The sequence below is a fragment of the Poecilia reticulata genome, linkage group LG9 (assembly GCF_000633615.1).
Source record: "Poecilia reticulata strain Guanapo linkage group LG9, Guppy_female_1.0+MT, whole genome shotgun sequence".
NCBI lineage: Eukaryota > Metazoa > Chordata > Actinopteri > Cyprinodontiformes > Poeciliidae > Poecilia > Poecilia reticulata.
The window spans coordinates 693,407-717,880 of record NC_024339.1 but is presented as its reverse complement, the minus strand read 5'-3'; the positions used below and the strand labels follow the sequence as shown (position 1 = coordinate 717,880).

At 39.0% G+C, this 24,474-nt stretch overlaps 1 protein-coding gene across 2 annotated transcripts in view; it reads left to right on the top strand.

Moving 5' to 3' along the window:
* nr6a1a (nuclear receptor subfamily 6, group A, member 1a) overlaps positions 1–24,474 on the top strand; it is a 125,914-nt gene that overhangs the window by 80,600 nt on the left and 20,840 nt on the right. The window contains exon 1 of one of the 2 annotated variants that reach the window (XM_008417363.2): positions 15,503–15,666. The exons of the other annotated variant lie outside the window; for it this stretch is intronic. Within the exon in view, the coding sequence (XP_008415585.1) occupies positions 15,651–15,666 (16 nt within the window). The 5' untranslated portion in view covers positions 15,503–15,650. Of the gene's footprint in view, positions 1–15,502; positions 15,667–24,474 lie in introns of those variants that run through there. 2 annotated transcript variants of the gene reach the window in all.

Genomic DNA, 24,474 nt, shown 5'->3' with positions numbered 1-24,474 from the left:
TTAAATGAGAAACACAATTAAAATCACCCGTGAATAAGTTTGTTCACACAATCAGTTATTAAAATGTATCCTGCACCCTGATTATCCTGCAAATACTTCCTGTTGTCTCCTTCTCTGTGGTTTGCGCCAGCGGCAACTCCCGGTTGTTGAACATGATCCATGTGATGGGGGGGAAAAAAAGTGTCTCCAATGCAGTTTTGCAAAAATAAACCAATTTTGATATGGCCAAAAAAAAACTCAACCTAACATCAAAACTTTTTTATCAAAAATGATTTTCTTCCAAAAATGCATATGTTTTCTAAAGGTCAAACTGTGCAATTATCTTGTCAATAGAAACACAGTTACTTACTCTTCTTTTTATCATATTAGAATTTATTGGCTTCGGTAAATAATGACACTTTTAATGCAAAGTTGATCTAAAAGTTGCATTGAGAGTTCATTAAAAGTGCCAACTGCATGATTTTGTAAATTATGATAATTTAATGCAAAGTTGGCTCTTTTAATGGACTTTCAATGCAACTTTTAGAGCAACTTTGCATTAAAAGTGTCATTATTTACCGAATGACACTTCATGACAACTGTCATAAACATTCATAAAGATTTATTAATGTTCATGGCAAGTGTTATGTCATGTTTATGATGGTGTCAAGTCAGTCTTATGCACACCCCTTCAAATAAAGTGTTACCGAGTTATTTTATTACCTATTGATTAGCAGGTGTGACAATCACTGTATGAGGAGGAGTTTTTCCAGTTTGCTAGTTGGAAGCATACAGCCATGAGTCAACACAATGTCACACAGAGAGCATCTCAGGATGCATCAAAAATATTTAAAGGCTATTTGTGTGGAAGGATGGACCAAAATCACATAGCTAGTCTCTTCATACAGGAGGCATTTTGAAGTTACCAGAAAAGGCTTTTTTTTTTTTTTTTTTTTACAGTTTTCCATAAATATTAAAAAGAGTGTTCAATACCCTGTCATTTTACATTACTACACAGCTTAATTTCTGAGCTTATTTGCTTTGGTTTTTTTCTGTGGATGGGTTACTTGGATTTTTACCAACACCTGTTAAAAATGTCATTTTAATGGCACCTTTAGTAATATGTTTACTATGAAAAATTATGACGTATTTAATATCTATTTTCCTCGCTGCATAATGCAATTTCTGAATTACTTTATGCCGATGATTCTGTTCGAAAACTTATTCATAAGTAGAAAACATTCAAGATGTGCTGATTGGATTGCACCTGAGCAAATTTTACCCAGACAGAAATCACCAAAAACCACKTGGGCTACATCTCAGGCTTTACATTTCTTTATATGTTGGAGTTTATGGATTATGCAGAATGTATTGAAGCAAAGAGCATAGAAACCAGTGTCTGAAATTTAGTTTGGAGGATTAACAAATGAAATTCCAAACATTTTCTTTTTTGCTTATTGTCCAAAACCGCCTGTCTCCTTAATATTATTGGATAACCTTTAACTAAAATCCATATTTGCATGGGGGGAGGTGGAAGCCATGACTGAGATATCTACATAACGGTTTCAGCATAACTGTTGTTTCAGTTATATAAACTGAACAGTGCTCTACGACAATTGCCAGAATTCCTGCACCCTGATTGATTGTCTGATTTAGTGAGTTAGTTGCCAAACTAGTTTAGTTGGACTCTACTTTGAGAGGCTAATCCTTTCATCTGCCTACATCCCCCAGAATGCTGTGGTGTTATGTCTAGTAGAGGTACTGCGTCTTCAACATGATGAAAAAATACAACACAAAACTGTAGCTGCATTTTAGCATTTGTTGTATGAAAAGTTGAGTAATATTTATAATTCTGCTAGACATGAGGATTATGGTTGCATGTTAGCAAAAATTGCAATGTGACTCAATTCCCTCATAATGCTCCACATCTGGTCACATTTCTCAAGATCCAGACCCTTTTTCACACATTTTGGTTTTGAACATTTCAAGTTAGATTTAAATAACTAAAGAAGTTGTTAAAGACATTCTCATGTGCTGAAAACCCTGGAATAAAAACATAAGCGTTCTGTCTTTTCATTACTGCATCATTGCATATAGAAAGTTCAAAAGATATTAAAGCATTTTTTTTTTACTCAGATTGGCAGCTTGTATGAACCTTCAGTTACATGTGTGCAGGACATATTGGAATTATTCTGGTCTGTTTCTCCACACAATAAAAAAAAAACTTCTGCTCATTTTACAGCTTATTGGTCACAGTGGGCTTTTAATACCATCTACAACTTGCCCTGCAGCCAAAGCTTCATGGGAAATAAGCTGAGCATGAAATATTTAACAAATTTTCAAGCCTTTGGCTCCAAAAGTAGATAAAGAGAGGATCCATTTTTGATCCACGTCAGCCAGATCTTAGCAAAGCTGTGGGCCGATCCTTGAGTCGGAGGGGGCAAGCTGATAATTACTAAGTGAGCATGATCGTGTTATACAATGCGTGCACATCTTTGCTCGGTACCATGACCTTCTCCGCTGAGGATTGCGTCTGCCTAACTTTGCCCTTTTACTGTGGCATGTTGTGTAAGTGAAGGGGGCACAATGTGAATAACACTGGTATTTGTGCAACAGCCTGTGCTGAGTGGAGAGCTAACTGGAGCAGGAGAATGACGCTGTTCGGCAAGGTTCACGGCTGTTATTCCTACAGGCCATGAGCGTGAAAGGAGCTAATACCATCTGACAGTTCTGGAGCAAGAAGAGGAGGGCTGGACAGAAAAGGAGAAGAGAGAGAAGGGTGAGGGTGGGGGGTGCTAAAAGATAGAGGGATCAAGAGGGGTTGGGGGGTGTTGGATGAGAGAAAAATAGTGGATGAGCTAGATATGGACAAAGCGGGGATGAGGAATATGGGAGGGGAAGGGCGAAGGCAGCGGTGCTGTGGAGACCTCTATTGTTGTTTGCAGTAGAAAATGGCCTCCAATATCCACTGCCTCTTATCAGCTCGACTTCCATTCAAATGTTCCAACATGCTGTAGAGATACACATGAAGTGACGTGGCCTCGGATAGTCTTTTAAACACTTACAGAGGGCGTCACACGTCCAGACCCATTCGCGTGTTCAGACATTGCGACAGATTCGACCATGGCTGCCATTTTGAAAATCTGTCGCAACAAAGGATGTTGAGGCTTTGCTCGAGTTTCAGCATCGTTCCCAAGATGTGAGGCCCCTGCTGGCCATGTGGGGATGTGAGGAATTATTTTTTCTCTTCAAAAGACTAGCTAAAATAAGTTGTGCTTCTTTAACACAGACAGACAAGCTGAGAGACGGAAAGAGGCGGGCTGGCGGTGAAAACAAACGACAGACAGATCAAGGGGAGAGGGAGAGGAAGTGAGGTGGGATCCCACTGTAATTTGACAGGCTCCAGCACCGCTCTGGCTTGAGCAGCACTTCTTTTGATGGAGGCGTACAGCAGACACCCTGCTGCCAGCCCAACCTGTCATTAGAAAAATGGTAGAAAGACACAGATAGGCCACGTCTGTTGTTTCATCCTCGCTTACAATGCACATGAATGTGGGATTTTCACCCAAAAAGCGGCTTGAAGCATGTGGTAAAAAACACCAATCTCTTCAGTTTAGCATAGTTCTTACAAATGATGTGGTACATTATAAATTTTTTGACCTACTTCACTATTGAATTGTTTATAACATGAACATTTTCTAAAAACAATAAATATGTTCAAAGTGTTTCACATAAATTTTCACACGCCTATTTAAATGACAGGTTTTTCCCACGTAAAAATGAGTCCAATAAAACACAATGTAAATTTTTGCCTTCTTTAATGTCACATAAAATTAAACAGAAAATCATTCAACCCTATCAAAAGAAAATATGTTGCAATAACCGACTCCCATGTGTATTTCTTGAGACCCCTTCTAAAAACATTTATACACTCATAAGCTATTAAATAACTGCCTATTTTAATAACTTAAGCACCAAATATATCTTACTATGTATTAGTACTCACAGTGAAAAGCATTCTTGGCACAAACACAACAGCTGACATCTCTAGTCTTCTTTGTCTTCACTCTTCAGGGTGCAGCACCAAAGAACATGAACAACGTGTGATCAAGTGACATAGTACCTTAGTTTTTTAGCTGCCTAAGATAAATTTACTTTTAAATATTTTATACATAGAAAATCTGCTAATGTGTGGATTTTCTGTGAGCCATTCTGGGTCGCGTCCCATAGAAAAACCTGCAGTAAATGAATTTGTGAACACTGAGCAATAAATAAGTGGGGCGCTACTGTAATACTTTGCTAAACCATGTTCTGATTCTAAATCAGCATCAGGTTTTCTTCTGTCATTTTCTATCAGGATCCCACATCTTGACCGGGTAATATCTGTGCTCTCTCTCTCTTGCTATAGATTCCTAATGCCTCTTCTGATAATCTCATAGATGTTCTTCTAATTGACTCCCTCTTCATCTTTAGCTTGTTAGAAGACATCTGCAGGTTTTGGATCAAAAGTGACTAGCATTTGAAACTATTCATAACCTCATCCACATTCACACCAACCTTGTTGTTCTGGTCATTTCCATTGGGCTTTTTGTATCTTTTGGAATTGTGGCCCAAATGTCATAGTTGGTTTCATCAGACTAAACAGTTTCTCCCACAGGGCTTTGGGATTCTTTTTTCTTTTTTCCATTTCTCTTAAAACCTTGATCCTCCTTACTCCTTAATAATGCTGGCTAAATTGATCAAGAACCTATTAATGTTTTTAAACAAAGATACAATAAAAATGCAGGTTTTTAGCAGTTTTTTTTATGTTTTCATAGAATATTTGCGTTAATTTCCACAACAGAGTAGAACTGAAAGTACAACTGTTTTTAGATTGATGTTTCTTTATTATTAGGTTGGAAACTTTGTGCTTCTTTCACATCATTTCCCTTGCATCAACATTCCACAAAAGAAAATGTTTTCATCTTCTTTCATCACTCTTTACTTCAAGAAATAAAAACTGTTTTAATCCAAAACACAGAAGTAAAATATTTCTTTTTCAGAAACAAATTACAATTTACTAAAGTAAATTAAAAAAATGTTTCCAAAAAGTAACATTTAAAATGTTTATTAAGTTGGACTGAGGGCAAAATGGCTCTGGATTGTAAAGGCTGCAAATCCCTAGAACACACATGAACACAACCAGTACTTGGTGGATGTTTCTGCTTCTCCTTCAGTGTTGGTCAGAGTTCTGATCATTGTATGAGTTTTGCAGAAACATTGATTTTGTCCCTTGTTTACTTCATTTGATCCATTTAACAATGACTGAACTAATCTAAACCTTTTGGACACAGTTGAACACACGAAAAAGTTTGAAATGATTTTCCATGGTCTCATTGTTGTGCATCACAGAAACCTGGCAGAATTTTATTTAATTAAATGTTATTTTTTTACATATTTGTTGACATTATCACCATTTTGTGACAGTATGCTAGGAAACAGATAATTCTCCCAGTGTTCCCAGTTCTATGGAATCAACCAAAATGATAGTTTAGTGTTGATACTATGATACTGCTGTGTTGTCAACTGCAACTTTTTGAGTCATGTGTTTCTCTTTATGGCTGACTTTACCTAAATGTTCTAAGTAATGATTGTCAAAATCTATTGACTTTTAATTTAGATGAGAACAAAAGAGAGAGAACTCCTCCTTAGGTTGTTGTCCTCAGCCCTCAGACCCAACCATCAGCTTCTGTTTGTTGGGGGAGCCATGAGCAGAACGTTGTGGTTGGGCGTCTCTGCTTTGAAGGTGATTTGTGTGTGGGCCTGTCTGCATGTGTTTGATGTTTCTGTGTAGTTTGGTGCAATAATTTTTGACAATTTACCAAATATTCGCCACCGCATGGTATGAGCACATTTTCTTGTGCAAAATGAACCCAAATAACCTTTACAGACCAACATCCATGATGGTCAGCAACCACTGGAAGAGAAGGCACTTGTGTTAGCAGAAACCAAACAACATCAAAGCCGATGAGGGTTCTCTGGCTGCAGATAAGACGATTAGGAGGCAGAGCACCCCTCAGCAGCCCACATCATTAAAGCTGCTGGCCCGCATCTATAGGAGAAAATGGCTGCTATGCTGCCTCTAGGGGAGCATTGTGATCCACTTTGATGAGCCTCTGGGTGTTTGTGAGTGAACAAGTCAGCTCATGCTGCTAATTTATCTAGCTCTTTGTCTTCTGTGGAAGAGCTCAGAACAGCCCTTTGCTTATGTGACGCTGCCCTCTGGTGGTAGATTGAGGCACTGCTGAAGCAAATAAACATGATGCTTCTTGTGAGGGAAGAAATTTTAGTTTAGCCTTGGAGGTGGTTAACCTCTCTTTGTTTGATTATAAACATTCTTTATAACATTCTCATTACTTGTCAGAAGCGTTTGCTCTAAGATATTTAAAATATGTTCTCCCTGTTGTTGAAATGAAGAAAACAATGTAGTAGATTATGGTTTTTGGTCAGATTTGTTGCAGTGAAGTACTTATTAAATGGTTTGTGTTTGACTCCCAAACTAGACTAACTGATTTTTTTCCTACGCCAGCCTGGACACTATTGTTTCTAATTCCAAACAATCTTTTGTTAGATTAGATTGGTTTAGTACTTGACGGAGCAGTTTTCTTTCATGATTGGCTCTTTTTCTGCATTTTTCTGTACTTTCTGCTGATTGGTCTCTCAGACGTGTTGCTGGAGACCATTGCCACAGAAGACTGCAGCCCCCACTGTGACTGTGATGGGAGCATGAAGAAGGTGATTCAAGTCTGTATAAAACAAGAATCCCAAAAGGATATTCGATATTCTAAAAACTTTGTATGTTCTTTAAAATGGTAATTGTTGATGCTGATAGCTTTAGGCAGGGAAGGTTTTCCTGTAGCAGTCTGTCTTAAACAGCCTCTGACTGGAACAGACTGAAGAGGATGCTGAGGGTTGTCCATCATTTATTTTATGAGGAAGATGATGAACATTTCAGCCTTCTCAATCAGTCAATCAAGTTTATTGGTATAGTATATTTACATAATACAAACACAAAAATAAAATGTCATAAAACAGTTGCTATTTGGGAAACCAATAATAGACATCACATTTTGACAAGTGCCATCATCAAAATCATCAAAAATGTTGGTCAATGTTTCATTTATTATGGTACAAAAGCAACTCTAATCAGGTGGGTTTTTAGCCTCAATATAAAGAAACTCAGTGATTCAGTTTTCTGAAAGTTTGCTCCAGATTTGTAGTGCATAGAAGCTGAATGCTGCTTCTCCATGTTTGGTTCTGGGATGCAGAACAGAATCGGAAGACCTGAGAGGTCTGCAAGGTTGATGTGACAACAGAAGATCTTTAATGTCTTGTGGTGCTAAGCCATTCAGTGATTTATAAACTAACAACACTATTTTAAAGTCTATTCTCTCAGTGGAGGGATTATAGATCTGGGGTGATGTGCTCTATCTTCCTGGTTTTAGAGAGAACTCCAGCAGCAGCGTTCTGGATCAGCTACAACTGGAGGATTTTGTTAGACAGACATGTGAAGACGCTGTTGCAGTAATCAATGCTTCTAAAGATAAATGGATGGATGAGTCTCTCTAGTTGTTGCTGGGACATTAGTCCTTTAATCCTGGACGTGTTCTTTAGTTGATTGAAGGCTCACTTTGCTTTGCACTTGCTGATATGTTTTAAGGCTCTGATTCGCTGATCCAACAGTCACTCTCCATAACGCACTTGTAGAAGAGCTGCAGCATATTCCTGTGCTTCAGATCAGGTGATGCTATGGGCTTAGTTTCCTTCCCGTGCGCTTTTGGAAACCCTGCTCAGACAGTTTCAGTTTTGCTTCATCAGATCACAGGCGTCTGTCAGTCTGAGAGCCACTCGGAGCCCTTCTTGCAAATTCCCAGTCGGTTGTCATGTGCTCTTTATTGAGCTATGGATTCTGTCTGGCCACACTTGCTGCTTTGCCGTCTTCCAGCTTGTTGATTGCCCGTCTGTCAGCGATTCAAGATGCACCCTACTTGTAGAAAAAAGACCTTTGAGCCGTTTACAGACAGAAGATGTTTTTCTGACTTTCCATATCCACCCAGGACACTGGACAGTAGAAGAGACATGTGTTATTTTGGGTTTGTACTTTCATTTGTTGGGCTAGTTAGAGAATAAAATTTTCTCTATTTTCCAATGCTTTTTGGACAGAGCAGAACCAACTCCGTCTGCCAGCTATGTAAATTACTCTGAATACATCTTAAATAAGATGCATTTTATTTATTCTTATTTTGCTGTACCTTTACTCAATCAGACCACCCCTGTTGTTTTAAGTAAACAGTACTATTACAAATTTGACATAGGCATAGACTGGTTTTGAAGCAACCCAGCTTTGGACATGTTGGGTAATTTCGAAGGTCAAAGGTAATCACAAGACTGAGAAGAGGAGGGGCTCCATTGTCCCCTCCTTTATTTTCTGCCTAAGATTGTAGGAATGTTTTCCAAGTTTCTGTTCTGTCTGTCGGTCTCCATGTCTGTTCCTGCAACCACTAACGCTGATCTTTGTGTACAACTTATACCTCACAGCATTCAGTCTATATTCTAAAGAACAGACATGTCTGCCTTCATAGGGTCTGACTGTTTACAGATGCATAAGTAACATAATTGTTATTCGGTACTTGTAGAACTGGGCCTATGGCAGCATTATAATATGCACCCAATGTCTTTTTTACAACTTTTACTATGATTGTGACTGTACAGCATTGAATCTTCATGTTTAATACATCCTCAATAATAGGAAATCACACATGCCCTTTAATGTTGTTTTCACATTTTGTATTTACCTTTTATCCATCCATCCATATTCTTACACCCTTGTCCCTAGTGAGGTCAGGGTGGTGCCTTTCTCCAGCGAGACGCTTCGGGCGAGAGGGTTCACCCTGGACAGTTCGCCAGTCCATCGCAGACCTTTTAAATAGGAAGTGGGAACCACCTGCCAGTTGTTAAAAATGGCCCAGAATCACCCCAGAATTTAGATGATTTCATGCATTTTGATTGGCTGCAGGGTGGCAGAAGGAAGCGCTTAACCAGAGTGGCATTAATACTGGATCTGCAACTGATGGTAATGGGTAAGGATGCACCCATCCATTTGTTTCACTTTCGATACCAACACACTTATGAGGTTTAATATCTGTCTATACAATCTGATGCAGAAAAACAGATGAACTGACTTAAAATGTTCTTCAAGCTTCAGTCCTATCATACATAGTCGATGTTCAGAAGAATTGGATTGTTCCAATTCATCACTTTATTGCTTACTTTCACAGAGTAGCCGCATGTTCAACAAGACAGTCAGTGGCGCAACTACACATTATTCAGGTGGATACGAAAACATAGATCGCCCCCCCCAGGCAACGATACGTGAAGGGTAAAACTCGCTACATTTACCTCTTTATGTGCGCGCGAGGTGAAGGAGAGTAGGGCGCGCTGAAGTGTATGGGAAAACATAATCGGCGCACCGCCCCCTCCAGACGGGGTTTTGGCGCCCTCTCTGGTGCTGCGCCCCTATGCGTTGCATACCCACTTTTTGCGCCACTGAAGACAGTTAACACCTCTGTACAATAATTCAGCGCAGTGATTGACATAGTGATATATTTTGATTAATGTGCAATTAAATTTGATTAAGTACTCTGCAATTAACTCGATTAAAACATTTATTCGTCTCCCACCAAGTTTGAAAATATAAAGATCCTCAGAGAGGGACTTTCTCTGAGGTCATTAACTGTGGCCAGGTCAACCCAATTTTATTTGCCCTATGGAAGTTCAGGAAGGAAAGCAGCTGCATTGATCTTCTGGTCACCAGACCTCAGAGAAGCAAATGCATCTGGGAAATGTAACGAGGATGATTGTAAACCTAATCTGCTGGAGTGGACCCAAGCTGGGCACACTGAGGTCAGCTGTAAGCTCCTGAAGCATACAACTAACTGTGGAGAAAAGGATCCTGAATGGTTATGGTGATGAGCAGTTACATGGACCTGCTGTTTACTGAGGTCATGATTGTTGTAGAATGAATTGGAGTGCTAAATATTGCAACAATGTACCAAAAAGTAGATAATATATTGTTTTTAACTTTACTGCCCACAATCTCTTGAAAGTGATCAAATCCTGTGTGTGACCTGTCATCAGAGTCAGAGCTTAGTCTAAACAGTGAGGCCCTTCAGCCAAATCGGCAGATTTAAGCATAAGAAAAAAACAAAACCCTTTTGCAGAAGCTATAAAAAGAAAATATAACATTTTTTTTTTATTGTTTATCTGAAATCATTGTTTGACCCCAACCGATTATATTGGAGCCAATTATGGAACTGCCATGCTGTTGACTACTCAGTTTACTAAGAGATGGATTCTTTGACTATTTTTGATGATTGTTCATTTAAATTCAGTTTGAGTTAGATATGCTAAATAACTTGACTCAGTTCTAAGATTTTCGCAAAAAGTTTATGCGATAAGCTCTGCCTGTGTATTTGTAGGACTCTATTTTGGCGGGAATTCCACAGTATATAATTTCACTGTTTATTTGACAACACAGTGACATTTAATTCAGTTGGAATTAAATATTATTTAAAAGATTCAAGCTGCACAGTCCCATTTGCCTTCAGACATTCTTATGTAGATAAACAGTGAGGTGCTGCTTATGAAATATGTTGATTACCTAATTATTTACAAGCTTGACCACTTCTATAAAAACAGATGTCCTACCACTTTGAAGGTTTGGACCGTAGTGCCCACACTGTTAAAGTGGAAAGGCGTCCATTATAATTCTTGTATAGCATGTTTGAAAAGGGTTACAATCTAATGTTGGTCATTTTCTAAGCAGGTAAAAGTATGAGCAAGTTCTTCCGAAGGTTATGGGTCAGATAAAAACTGCAAGTAACCCAGGAGGTACATTTCAGGATCGACAGATTTAGCTTAGCATAATGAATTGTATGACAGAAGAGAGAGCATATTTTTTTAGAACTGTATCCTTAGAAAAAACTTAACATAAACAGGAAGTTTGCCCAGAATTTGAAAAACCAAGTTTGGCAGAAATCATAAAATACATCAAAGCAAATAGTTCATAGAAACTGCTAGGCATGGTGGTGGAGGGCTAATGATTTGGGCCAAACCTGACGCCATCTGTCCCAGCAGCTGGCTGGCTGATGTTCCTAACAGAGCAGTACATCTGCAGCAGAATTTGATTAAGAAGAAAACGGTTCATCGGGGTGTTGCATTGGACCAGCCAAAGTCCAGATCTCGTCCTGATTGAGGCGTTAAGATCTTTAACATGTTGCATGAAAGTGAATGTACTGAAACATTGTAAAGAGTTTTTGTCGATATAAAGTTTTAGTTCCTCTTCATTCTGAATCTTAAGATATTTTGAGGGACAGATGGTTGGCATCATGTCTTATGTCAATTACATTAAAAGATGGCTCATTGTTTTCATCATGACTGTATTTTGGGGGAGGAACAGTGTGGCTCACTCCTGTTTATCTTGAAGCTCTTTGTCTGTAGAATGAAGAGGTCTGTGACAGTGTGTTGGAGGGGGAGGGTAGCTTAAACACAAGAAATGCTCTTTGTTACTCAACTATTGAAGGAAATTCTGTGAGCAACAGAACAGCGCTTTTAGGCTGACATCAAGTCAACTAAGAATTTTGGTAGATAACTGACTGTTCTTAAAATGACATTTCAGCACTTCTGAAGGAGATGGAAAAGTAGTAAAGCAGAACACAAAATTTTACATACAGGGTCAGCATGTGTACCCTATATTTACATTTAAAAATATGATGAAATTTCATTGCAACAATGTAGTTTAGAATTAAATATCAGATGAACAAGTTAGGTTATTGTTGATACTGATAGTTGCATGGAAAAACAAAGGAACCTTCATTTCTTATGTCCCAAACTTACAGGCTAAAAACTCTGGGAAAACATGTTTCCTCCACCTGCTGTAGGCAGAGAAGCCTTTTAGCAATGTAAATAATAGAGGAGTTGACCAGCAGGATGTGGAGACATAAGGACCCCGCCAGCTGCATGCTAAGCCTGAGGTAGCTAAAAACCACAGATAAAACTCTGACTTCAATATGGCTGATTGTGTCATTCATCTTTGTGTCATGGAATGAAAAAAAGGTAAAGTGACATGTGGCAAATAATACTCTTAAAAAATACAGAATTACTATGAAAGAAAGAGACAGAATGCCAACAATATTTTATAATCTGCATTCCTTAAAATGGTCGGTAACTGTTGGTTCTTTATCTCTACAGAACCTTTAAAAAAGCTCTTTATTTGGAGTTTGGTCAATTAAGGCAGTCTAGCATTTATTTTAAGCACAAAGAATATCTGCAGAAATCTGCATGTATTTATGCATGCGTGACATGAAGTAAGTATTTACTAGCCATTCCTGAATTGTTTATTGTTTACAGCAAAGAGAAAATTTACACATTAAGAGATATGCAGCGCCAGCATCCTAACCAGGTCCTACTAACAGGCCTTATACACATGCTGTGACACAGATCATCGTCTCCCGTAGTATTAATGTATCTGCATTTTAGGCTTCTACTAGCCTGCCTGACTAGTAGAAGGATAAAATGCAAGGTGGTGAACATATCACCCTGTATAATGTGAGCATATAGCCTATGGTTTCGTGCAAGTCATTCATCTGTGACAACTCTGAATGTGAAAGCTTCTTAAATGTGACTTAGTGCGGCCACGGTCATTAGCATTTGCATTGGGGGTAGGGCCTGTGTGTGTGTGTGTGCGTGCGTGTGTGTGTGCATGCGTGTGTGTTGGCAAGCTGCTGCTGGGAGAGTGAACAAGTGGTATTAAGTTGGGTGGAGCAATACAGAGGGTGGACCAGAAAGCTGGTTGGGTGACTGGGACAGGCTATTCCAGTGTGGTCAGGGTCAGGTAGAAAAGAAGCTGCGGGTGTGGGAAGAGTGATGTCGAACATTTGAGTTCAGGGTGTGGCTCCCTGGTGTAACACTGAATGCTTTGATCCCCTACCCAGAGCATTGGGGAACCCACTGGATGTTAAGATTCAGTTTACAGCAGACTAAAAGAACACCAGGAGCTGGGCTAAATCACTATGACACCTTTTAAACATCTCAAACTTTTTAATTTCTTCCTTGTTGCTGAGTTAATCAATTTTAACAATACTTTGCTTTTTAAAGTCATAATCTTAATGTTGCTGTTCTAAGCTATACAAAATCATTTCTGTGTTAAAAAACAAGTCATTGAGAATGTTTATACTTTTATTATACTTTTTGTAGTAGAATAAAGTTTTGGAGTAAAAAGTCAGACTCAACTGTTTATTAGTTGCAGATATAATTCAGCCTGCTTCTGTTTCCAAGCAGTGTTACCAATGTTTTAATCATCTCACTGTGAAAAAATCTTTGTTTTTATCCAGCCGAGATGAGAAGCAGACAGAATAATGTAAATAATGTAATTGACTTTATTTGCTTCACTTGTGCACCTCATGTAAAGTTAACTAGAATACTGACCAGCCCCAACCTCTAACTCCAGTATGGCTTCCAGTTGTATATTATAGTTGCAATAAGAAATCAGTGACATGCTCCTCTGTTGGGTTTGACTACATTAAGTCTTCCCCACACTCCTGGTACAACAGCTGACTAGATGTTGCCTAAAGTGCAGATATACATAATATTATTGGCTTGTACTGCTAATAGAGATCATCCAAGTCACAGACCCACTGCTCACATTTAGTAAACGATCAAACTTATCATGGGATATATACTAGGCTTCTAAGATCATCCAGTGTTGGTCCTTAGGCAAGACCATGAATGCGAAGTGTCAACACAAACCTTGTTTGACCTGGTGATGTTTGAGCTAACTTTTGAGGAACCAGGGCACTGTGATGACAAATGGGCTACTGGAGCATTGCAACAATAGACAATGCTATTGTCTATTGTTGTTCCAGAGGATAAGGAACTGTTGAAATGCTACTACTCAAGTAACCTTAGGAAGTGTAGTTACATGGAGACTGAGAAACATGGGTGCATTGAGACTCACAGTATATCCTAACAGAAAAACATCTAGTAGCTCAGTGTTCCTTTCACAACTAGAGATCCAGGCAATACAAATCATGAACACTGGAAGCCAGGACACAATGTTGGATTAACATCAACATCCACCCTCCCTAAGATCGGGCACCAAGCTCCAACGATGCAAGAACTGATTGTGAGAAGAACTGACCTAAGAGATACCTTAGGTCAGTTGACAGGTAGAGATACTACCTGTCAAATCTGACACCAGCTAGCAAACGTGAGTGAAGAACCTTCAGAGACTTTACTGGATCAGCCTTTCCCAACCCTGTCCTCAGGGCACACTGTCAAATATGTTTTAGATGTTTCTTTGCTTCAATACACCACATTCATATTATTGCAGTTCAGTAAACACCTGTTAATCAGCCATCAAATTAAATCAGCTGCAGTGAAACATGCAGTGAAGTGTCTCTGGAAAGACACTTCACAAATGACACAAACGATGAGGGGGGGCGGAATGGGAATCTACCAGCGATCCATCAGTTGTAGGACGAATCCCTATTGCCGTTTTCACTGTCAATGTGAAAGTAGCACTAAGTACAATCCCTACTGTGATCATTACAGAAGGAATATATGGAGCAGCACAACTAAGTAGCTGGTAAATGTAGAGGAGCATCTGTGAAAACTGGAGACCGCTAGGTAAAAGTGGCAATCACTTTCTTCTGTAAAAGGATCAAACTTCAACTCAGCTGCCAGATGAATTATCTATACATTGTTTGTCTGTGACATTACAAACCAGCCCAGTTCTAACAGTCTGAAAGAGGACATTATGCCCTCTGCTGTAGTAGAGTTGGACACAACCTCCATCAATACAATGTCTCTTTGTTGCCTATACACTTGCAGAAGAGTAGAGCTCCAGTAAAATGGCTTAATTAACCTATAACTATATCTTAACTTTGAACAGCATTCTCCTGTAACTGTGTTCTAAAGAAACTCTTTGTTAGATGCATATTCATAAAGACTACAGCCCTAATTTAAATGAAGCAGTGGGAACAGGTGGTGGATCCTAGCAGAGCACCTCCTTTGTGTTCAGCTTACACCCTCAGCCTATTTTTGCTTTTCCAGAGTGATCAGTCTGTAAGGAAGCATACTGCAAAGTACAGATTTAACCTCCTCCTGTTCAACTAAGTGCCTCAATGGCTTAATATCTGTGTGTTTTGTCAGCTTGGACCTGTGTTTATGCTTGAGTATGCACTTTGGTCCTCCTTAGAAGTGCCAGAGGCATGGTTGAAGGGGAGGCTAATTTGGGTGAGGGGCGGGGAGGCATTGTTGAACGTCAGAGAAAATAGGGCTATCAGTTCCACTCAGATAACCTTAGCTGTCATTGGACCTCGAGCCAAGTGGTGACCTCAGGGGCTTGAACTCTCTTGGTCATGTGACCAAGCAGTAAAGTGACCAGTGGTGTTGCTGGGCTCTGGCGGTGGCCAGAGAGGTGCAGGCTGCCGTGGGAAGAGGTTGCTCAGAGGGAGAGCAGGGAGGAAAGGAGAAGACACGGATAAAAAGAGAGACATGAGGACACGAGGCCTGGTTTTCTTTAGCCAGGTTCATGCTTGAATGGGGTCCAGGCGGATTGGGAGAAGCATGAAATGGATACATGGGAAGGTAAGGGTGGCTGCTACTTTCTTTTAATGGGCCATAAGTAGATATAAATGGGGGACTTTGGGGTTTGTCAAACATAATTTTGCTCCAGTTGTAGACCAGTTTATGTTTTGTGCACTCAGCCTCAGTTGGTGGAGGAGACTTGTCTCTGTTTCTGTCATTATTTATGACTTTCATTGCTCCTACTCACTGTAGTGTCGTTTAAATCCCCTGTTATACAGGAAATTGATTAAACATGTTATTTGCCCCTAAAACTGTATTTGATCAAAAAACATTAAACAGGTTTCACATGTTTTATATAAACAGTGTGTGTGGTTTGATTCCATCTCTGCTTTTTGATGTATGCTGTGAATAGTTAATGATTTTTATTGTGCAATAATGACTTGAGAAAAATCCCATTTCATCATAGAGATCAATGTTCTGTAAATGTTTCCATTGCATGAGTCCATGTTGTTGTGTGGCTGTTCGTTGGGCCCTAGTCAGCAATGTTGGTTCAGAACCAGAAGGCACAAACTGCTGACTCGGTTGTTATTCCTTTGTGTTTCAAAGATTTCTTCATCACCTTTTGTGCTTTGTTACCTTGGATTGATGTTTCCACACCAAGTAGCTTGATTGCTTTCATCTGAGGAAATATTAACATATTTATTTGGCAGATTTTGCATTATTGTCCCTCCCACCAAACTGCCCCTCCCTCTTTCTTTTTACTTGTATTGCAGGAATTTGGTGCGTGATAAGTCCWTTCTCTTTTGATTTACCCCACATGATAGAGGAAAGAGAATCACAGTAATGRTGTGGACTGCTTATGGATTTCTTTTGCTATATTTCTTTTTTTTATTTTTTGAAGTACATTCTGACATTTAAAGTCAGTAAATAAACACAGTTCCTGGTTGTTTCTCATGTTTCCCTTTGGAGAACAAGCATGTGGAAAGACCCTTTTACTGTATTCATCCCCTCCCCCTCATGTTAATCCTTCAGCCTGCATTCTTGTTTGTTTGTGTTCCAGCTGAAGTAGTGTTAACTCCATACTATTACTGGTACACCTCGGCATGAACACCTTCTGTTTTCACACAGCAGTATGTGTTGGAAGGAGGAGACCAAACATTTGAGAGGGGAAAAAGAAGAGGCAAAGAAGTGAAGCATGGGAGGATGTTGGCATGGATGTATATTGGGGGAAGGATCAATGTGTGAAGATCAATTGTGGCAGTGGGGGGAGGTCAGGGACTGCTGTGACTCTGCCTATAAATAGTCAGTGACTGAGGTTAGTCATTGCTGGTGCGCTTGTTGCTGCTGCTGCTTTTCTCCTAATTTCACTGAAACATATCCATCTCAGCTGGCCCGGCCATGTCAAACCAACCTATCAGGTCCATCATGTTGCAGATCTTTGTCTTTCAAGGGTGTGTTATTTCAACTGCACCCTTCCCCCAGCACAAACATGCACACATGCGGTCAGGGGACTGAACTATTTGATGCATTAGAAATTTTGCTTTTATCTTCGTCCTTGTTTTTTACAACATAAACATTTAGTTTACATCTCATGATAAGCTGAAGTTAAATTCTGCAGCTTTTCAATAATCATTCTTCCATATTTGTTTGAATGAACCTTTTTGTGTGAGACGGACATTTAAATGCACAAGTCAAGCTGTTTGACACAACTTTATTGTATGTTAGTTTTTGTATGGCAGAACATGGGCTGTAAAACTTCACACATAAAGAACTAAAAAAAACACCTGGAAAACTTTGATCTGTGCCTAAATGGAGTTTAAATCTGAGCACCCATGCTAAAAGAGAAGTTAAAACCAAATTCAAACCAGATATTTAAATTAGTCTTTATTTCCGTTCTTGTTTAAGCCTGGTACAGATGCACCGCTCCATCTCAAGCTGTACAGATGGTTTTAAACATCAGTACTGCTACTGACACCCAATAATCTGTCACACAGCTTTTTAAAAACTGAAATTGCAAAAGCTTTGATTACAAGTCCTCTGTGAAACTTCCTTTTTTGTTAACCTTTAAACCAAACTTGAAATGATTATTTAAAGTAATCATCAGGACAGTAACGGAAGTGTAGCAGCACAGTAAATATGTCAATTCAATTCAGTTTATTTCTATAACGCCAATTCACAACACATTTTCTCTCCAGGCACTTTACAAAATATTATTTCAAATCAATCAAACATACATTCCAATTGATCCTAGTTATCAAACAGCACAATTTGCTCAGATAATTATTCAAAGTAGTTTAAGATGCTTTAAAAAGCTTCTTTCAAAGAAAACCAAGTAATCGATTTGCATCATTGTGTTTAGACAAAATAACTAAACTTAACCTTAGGTCAAGTTATACATTTATTTGCAACAGAAATATGAATTATTCCTACTGTTAGTAAAATATTTGGAGATACATTACAATTCTAATAATGTTATCTGCATCATTAATTTATTATGTTGATTGTGATACATGATCTTAAGCAAAAAATAATAGAAAAAAAACACATGCTAGTAGTTGATTTTACTACTTATTTCACTTTGTATCATCATTAACCTATTGATACACCAAACTGCTGTTAATGAAGCCCCACAAGTATTTATAGCATGTTTGGGTAGCGGGTCTACCCAAACATGGTAGCGGGTCTACCCAAACATGGATGTTAAACATCCCCGCTGCCCTCAACTTGTTAACTGTAGTCCTAAACTCACGTGAGGGTAATAATAATGGGTAGTTCTCTTTGTGTCTACATTCAAAAACAATCCAGATATAATTCCAATGTTATCTTTAATGCAGGAAAAATCTATAGAACACTACTTTCAGTAAGTTGACCAGCAATGTGTAGCAACAGGTGGGGGAGGAGTAATGTTCCTTTGCACCCTACACAGCTGGAGAAAACTCCACTCACTCCAGCACTTTCTCTGGCAACCTATTAAAGAGACTTTAAACAGCAATTGTTTTAAAAGTCAGTTTTTAAAACTTTGATTTGACTAACCAGCCCCTGCTGAGTTCACAGCCTGTCCTTTGTTGCTTAAAAATGCAGTCACACATGTGACAAGCATTAGCTTAACAGTGCTTTGTATGTTTGGACAGTGTCACTCCGTCTTAATGATTTAGCCTGTAGGCTAGGTGTGTACGTTATGAAACCAACAGGTCACTACTGTTTGGTGGAACAGCCCTACCTACAACTAACTGCATGCTTGCAACTTTGAAGATTAACATCACAGTAAGGGCTGCTAGGAATGCTAGATCCCCATCCCACAGATCCCACAGGGTTTACACATGCCTACAATGTCTGAGTGTGTTGCTGAATCTTCCTGTAGGTAGATTTGGGGTAGGTTTGTGTGTGCATGTGTATGCTTTGTCTTCCTTAACCCCCACGTAGGGGAGATGAGTTTCAGAGAAGAAGAGATATAAAGAGGACTAACAGGAATAAGAAACTGAGGAGAGGAGGAAGAAGGGAGAGAGGGAGGGACAGAAGGAGGGAGCCTGCAGCGGAAAAGTACAGCAGATTCCTGCAACCCCCGCTCCCTGTCTCAGCTGGGCATGATTGTTATGGAAAGCCCGAGACAAAACCTGAAAAAGAATAACACTTTAGTGGCAGGACTGCTCTGTCGCTGGCTCAAAAGGCTCCTTTGCACTAACTTCAGCCTTTGTGCATGCATGGTTTAGACAATGGGAAGAATTAACCACAATCCATCAGTCCTCAGCATGACAAGCTAAGCATTTTCTGTGTTTTTAGAAGTTCTTCAATCTTATGAGATTCCATGTGTGATAAAAATCACACCGTTTTGCATTTCATATCTTGTGATCCAGCGGCCTTCTGCTTAGAGCTGATGGTGGTGCGCAGGAGAATCGGGAGTGCTGTTTGTCTTTGTCACTGACTGGGACTTCTAGTCAACTCTCATCTACTGGCGTGTGTTAAAAGTTGGGAATGAAACCCACACTGACCTCTGACAAAACAATGCAGGCTTTAATGAGCATGGAGGGGGTGTGGGGTGACTTTGTGTGCATGTCACATAGTATCGGGGGTTCTTGCACCAACACTAAAAGGAAAAGAGGAGAGGGTGGAGTTCAAGATGAAGCAGTGCTTTTATGACTGCTTATCATCACCTTAAGGGAATTCGTCATTGCGTCTCCTTCATGACCTTGTGACAGATTCACACCCTCTATGTTTCCACACTTAAAGAGGCTTTCTGGGAAAGATAAACTGCAGTGAGCAAAGAGTTCTCAGCTCTGGTGGTGTTTTTTTTTTTTTTTTTTTTTTGCATTTGGCTGTATACATGTAGTCCTAATGTTCAACTGTTCAATGACCCAAAATCGCCCCAAAATTTGGATCATTTTACAATTGTAAGAACAATCTTATGAAATGATCTGTGCTTTCTTTACATGTACTGATGCCACACGTCCAGTCATCATGCTTAAAAATCTTTGTTAATATGTCAAAATTGACATCGCTTATCCTGAGTCACCTTATATTTGTAGTGTTAAACTAGAAGTGCACTGAGAAGTCCAGTAATAACAGAAATTGGTCAACTTTTATCTTGAAAGGTCAGCAGTGACTAGCTGTTCAAAATGCAGCCAGAGGAAGAAAATAAGCTGCAACAAGCTTTTAAAGAAAGAAGCTATTTTCTGCATGGGCCTGTTTGGCTGTTTGTTGAGGTTGAGACAAACCAAGACATAGATGTTAGCAGGTGTTGGAAATTTCACTCCTTCTGTTTTGCCAGAATTGTAGGGTTTCAAAAATACGTCTTCAACATAGAGGTGGGCTGTACACTACTTCATTTATTTTTATTTTTATGATTTAAATTTTCTGCACATTGTTTTATTGTTTGTTTTATTGTGTATTAGATAAGGACCTGTGTGATTTCTGTCACGTTGAAGTACTTTGGCTCTAAAAGCTTGCATGTCAATCAAACAACAGTAATTTGCAAATGCTAAACTTGTTCTCACTGGCAATAACGCTATCATTTTGCAACACCATTTCAGCCACAAGCATGTCCTGGACTATAAATATTTTTTTTAATGAAAAGCAGCACTCAAGCATCCACAAACCTGGAAAAGTTTCAGGAGAACACTCAACCCAAACCTCACTTCTAGACGTATTGGGCAAGTGATACTCACTATGCCAAAACTAGGAAGAGTTGGTTTGAAATCAGAAATGCCATCAGTTTTCACATTGCTAAAGACAATGTTTTTTAGTGATGTTAAGTGCCATGGAAAAATAATGTTTTAGAGATATGGTCAAAATGCTGGATAGTTCCCATGTAATAACAGGTCACAAATATTCCGGGTCAATATCGATCCCTGCAGATGAATGCCTGTAATAATTTTGGTATAAGTGTGAGAGCGTACTAGCCACTTCACTGCAGTAGTTTTCTTCTCAGTCAGTAGAAAATGTGGTTAAAACACACAGGTATGCATGAAAAGAAAAATACCATGATAATTGTTGAAAATACAGTAACATCAAATTTGGGTCGTGCCGCTCAGCTCTACTACCACAGGATGTATGTTTGTTCCCACCTTGGTGACGTCTTGTGAATATGGCACAGAAGCAAACTGACCCAGGGCTGACCTCAGCAGATAATAGGAAGGCTCAACTAAAGGAAGTACAGCAAATTCCTTTAGTTTTATTTCTTGGATTTTTCAGCCTCTGTCTGTCATTGAATAAGCTGCCTTTGGCAGCCTAAAAGAAATAGGCTGATCCAGGTCGACATTCTCTTGTGAAAACACACAGAGATGTTGAACATGTCGCCTCTCAAAATCGTTTTCTTTGAATCAATGAATCATTAAAGCCTGTTCTTTATTGAGGGCTCTTCCACATACATCGGACATCACTTCTTCTCTTTTTATATACATTACTATTAGTTAACACATCTTCATTTCAGTAATGCTATAGATCAGTGTTTCTCAACCCTGGTCCTCACTGCCCCCCTGCTCTGCATGTTTTAGATGTGCCTCTATTCCAGAACAGCTGATTCAAATGATTGCATGACCATCAACTACTGCAGAAGCCTGTTAATCACCCAGAGATACAATTCAGGTGTGTGACAGAAGGGAAATACCTAAAACATGCAGGGAAGGGGGGCGGTGAGGACCAGGGTTGAGAAACAATGCTATAGATAGATGTTTTGAAAACAGTTCCTGAAATGTAAGAAGGTGAACTCAGCATTGGACGGTCAGTTCTTTGAACTGTATATTGGAACTTGGTCCCAAATCTTGGGAAGAGTAAAGTTCTCTCCACATTACATTAACAATTGTGTCCTTGGCCCATGAATAGAAACTATGCCAATACCTTACACAGTTAGAAGTGTTCTGCTTTAGAATGGAAAATTGTTTTCTTCTAATGGAAAATGGAAATTAATCTGTGGAAGTTCAATAAATGAGCTCCTTGCTGTTGAGAAATATCCAACATACGAATCATTAACAGTCCAATACCTTTACTGCYTAATAATGACTRAATTGATAAACCCCCTAAAATTCTTAAGGCCTTGTGTTGATCCAAACGTGTTCTTTTTTTTTAACATCATCTGCTTGTTTTTATTCAGCAGTGTGAAATAAATTGGGGAGTTTCTGTTATCTTAAGAAGCAGTATAGAGTTAATAAATGATAAGGTAAGATGTTCACTAAATCTTTGGGTCCTGTAATAAATGTAAAACACTCCAATGGACATTGTAACTCTTATAAGTTATAAGTAACTTATAAGAACCAACTTTGGTTCAAACAATGTCAGGAAGTTGAGTGTTCAACATTTGGTGATTTATTTTACCATTAGGAGATGTTATTCAGTTCTGTTTTACATAGGGTTGATTTGTTGCATTTTTTCAGTTTTAGACATAATCAAATATTGTTTGACTGTGACCTGTTAGGTATTGTTATGTTTCTGGACTAAATGTTTAAAATACCCAACCAGAATTTGTATTTACTGTCCTTTCCTTACTAAGTACACAAGTGGTGTGTAAAGAAAGAACGATAGGCAGTAAATGATGCAAAGCATTTTCAGAACTGTAGCTATATTGAATACAAGCTGCACATATAAGGCCTTCTTTTAATCCATTGATGGATATTATTTTAACAAAGACATACATTATTATTCACAAACTGATATAGTCAACTTGTTTTAGGAAAGTTTTGTGCTTAAGAAAATATTCTTCAATTTGACATTTTTCTTGCTTCTCTGATGTTTTTGTTAAAGATTACCTTCAGACACAACTTTTTAGGCCATTCATTTTCATTGAAACTGTTATTAAATGTTTGACAAGGACTTGATAAGAATGTGTCCTAAAACAGCTTCTTCCTGCTGTCAATTCACAGCTGTCAGTTGAGTTCAACACTATAAATATTAGGCACAAAAAGGTTTAGAGATCTAGACTATTTTAGATTAATAAATCAAATTTTCATGTCTTAAATGAATAAATATTAAGCATTTATTCTTTTTGCTCCTTTGCAGTCCTGGTATTAGACTGAAAATGAAGGATGAGGCTATTCAACCCAGATTTGTGATCACTCTATTAGAATCCAAAAATGTTCCCTAAAGTTTTATGGGACAATAAAAATACAATTAAAATAAATTGATAACTCCAAGTAAAGAGTCTGTATGTCAAACTTAATGGTAATATCATATTAATTACATCACCCACTCAGCATACTTTTGGTTATGAAGCACTAACAGACTTTGTCCCTACTGCTGCCTTTTGGACTGATAATTGCAAAGTTCTCTTTTTGGTTTCCCTAGAAAGTCTCTGCACAAACAACTCCTTCAGAACTCTGCAGCTCGGGTCAGAACTTCAATAGGACACATTACCCCAGTTCTTCAACAGCTTCACTGATTTTCCTCAGTAACTAGAACAAAGCTTTTGGTACCCCTCTGTTAATTCAACAGAGTTTAAAAGAAAAACCCCTGAATGCAAGCAGACCTGGACAAAAATGATGGTACTTGTAACTTAATATGCTCAGCCTTTTGAGGCAATCGGACAAATTCTGTCAGAGAGATTTCTTCACCTGTCCACAGGTGTTCTGGTCCAYTCCTCATGGTCAAGCTGCTCCAGGTGTCTCCAGTTGAAGGGTGCCTTCTCCAGATGTTTCAGCTCCTTCCACAGATGTTCAACAGGATTTAGATCAGGACTGATGGCAGGGCAGGCCTGTTCAGAATAGTCCAATGTTTTTCTCTTAGCCATTCTTTGGTTTTTTAGTTGTGTTCTGGGTCGAGACCCGTGACCTGCAACTGATACCAAGCTTTCTGATTCTAGGCAGCACATTTTTCTGCAGAATGCCTTGATAGTCTTGAGATTTCATCGCCTGCTGCACACATTCATCGCCTGCTGCACATATTCAGAGCACACAGTTATGCTCTGCCTCCCAGAGCACAACTGAGCCCCCTCCATGCTTCGCAGTGGGGACAGTGTTCTTTTCTTGCTATGCATTATTATTGTGTCTGTGAACACAGAGCTGATGTGCCATGCAAAAAAGCTTCAGTTTTGCTTCAATTGTCCAAAGGACATTCTCCCAGAATGCTTTGTGGCTTGCCATTATGCATTGTGGCAAATTCCAGTCTCATTGTATTATGCCTTTGCTTTCCTCTTTGGTCGTCTCTCATAAAGTTCTTTTTGGGTCAAACAATGATGGATGGTCCCATGTGACACTGATACACTTTGACCTTGGAGTTCGCCTTTATTTCTTTGAAGGCTGGGCTCTTTGGTTACCATTCATATTATCCTTCTCTTTAGTTTGTCATCAGGTTTCTTGTTGTGGCCTCAGTGGTTTGCTACAGTCCCACTGGCCTTAAACTCCTGAATAATATGTGTAGCTGTGGTCACTGAAACATCAAGCT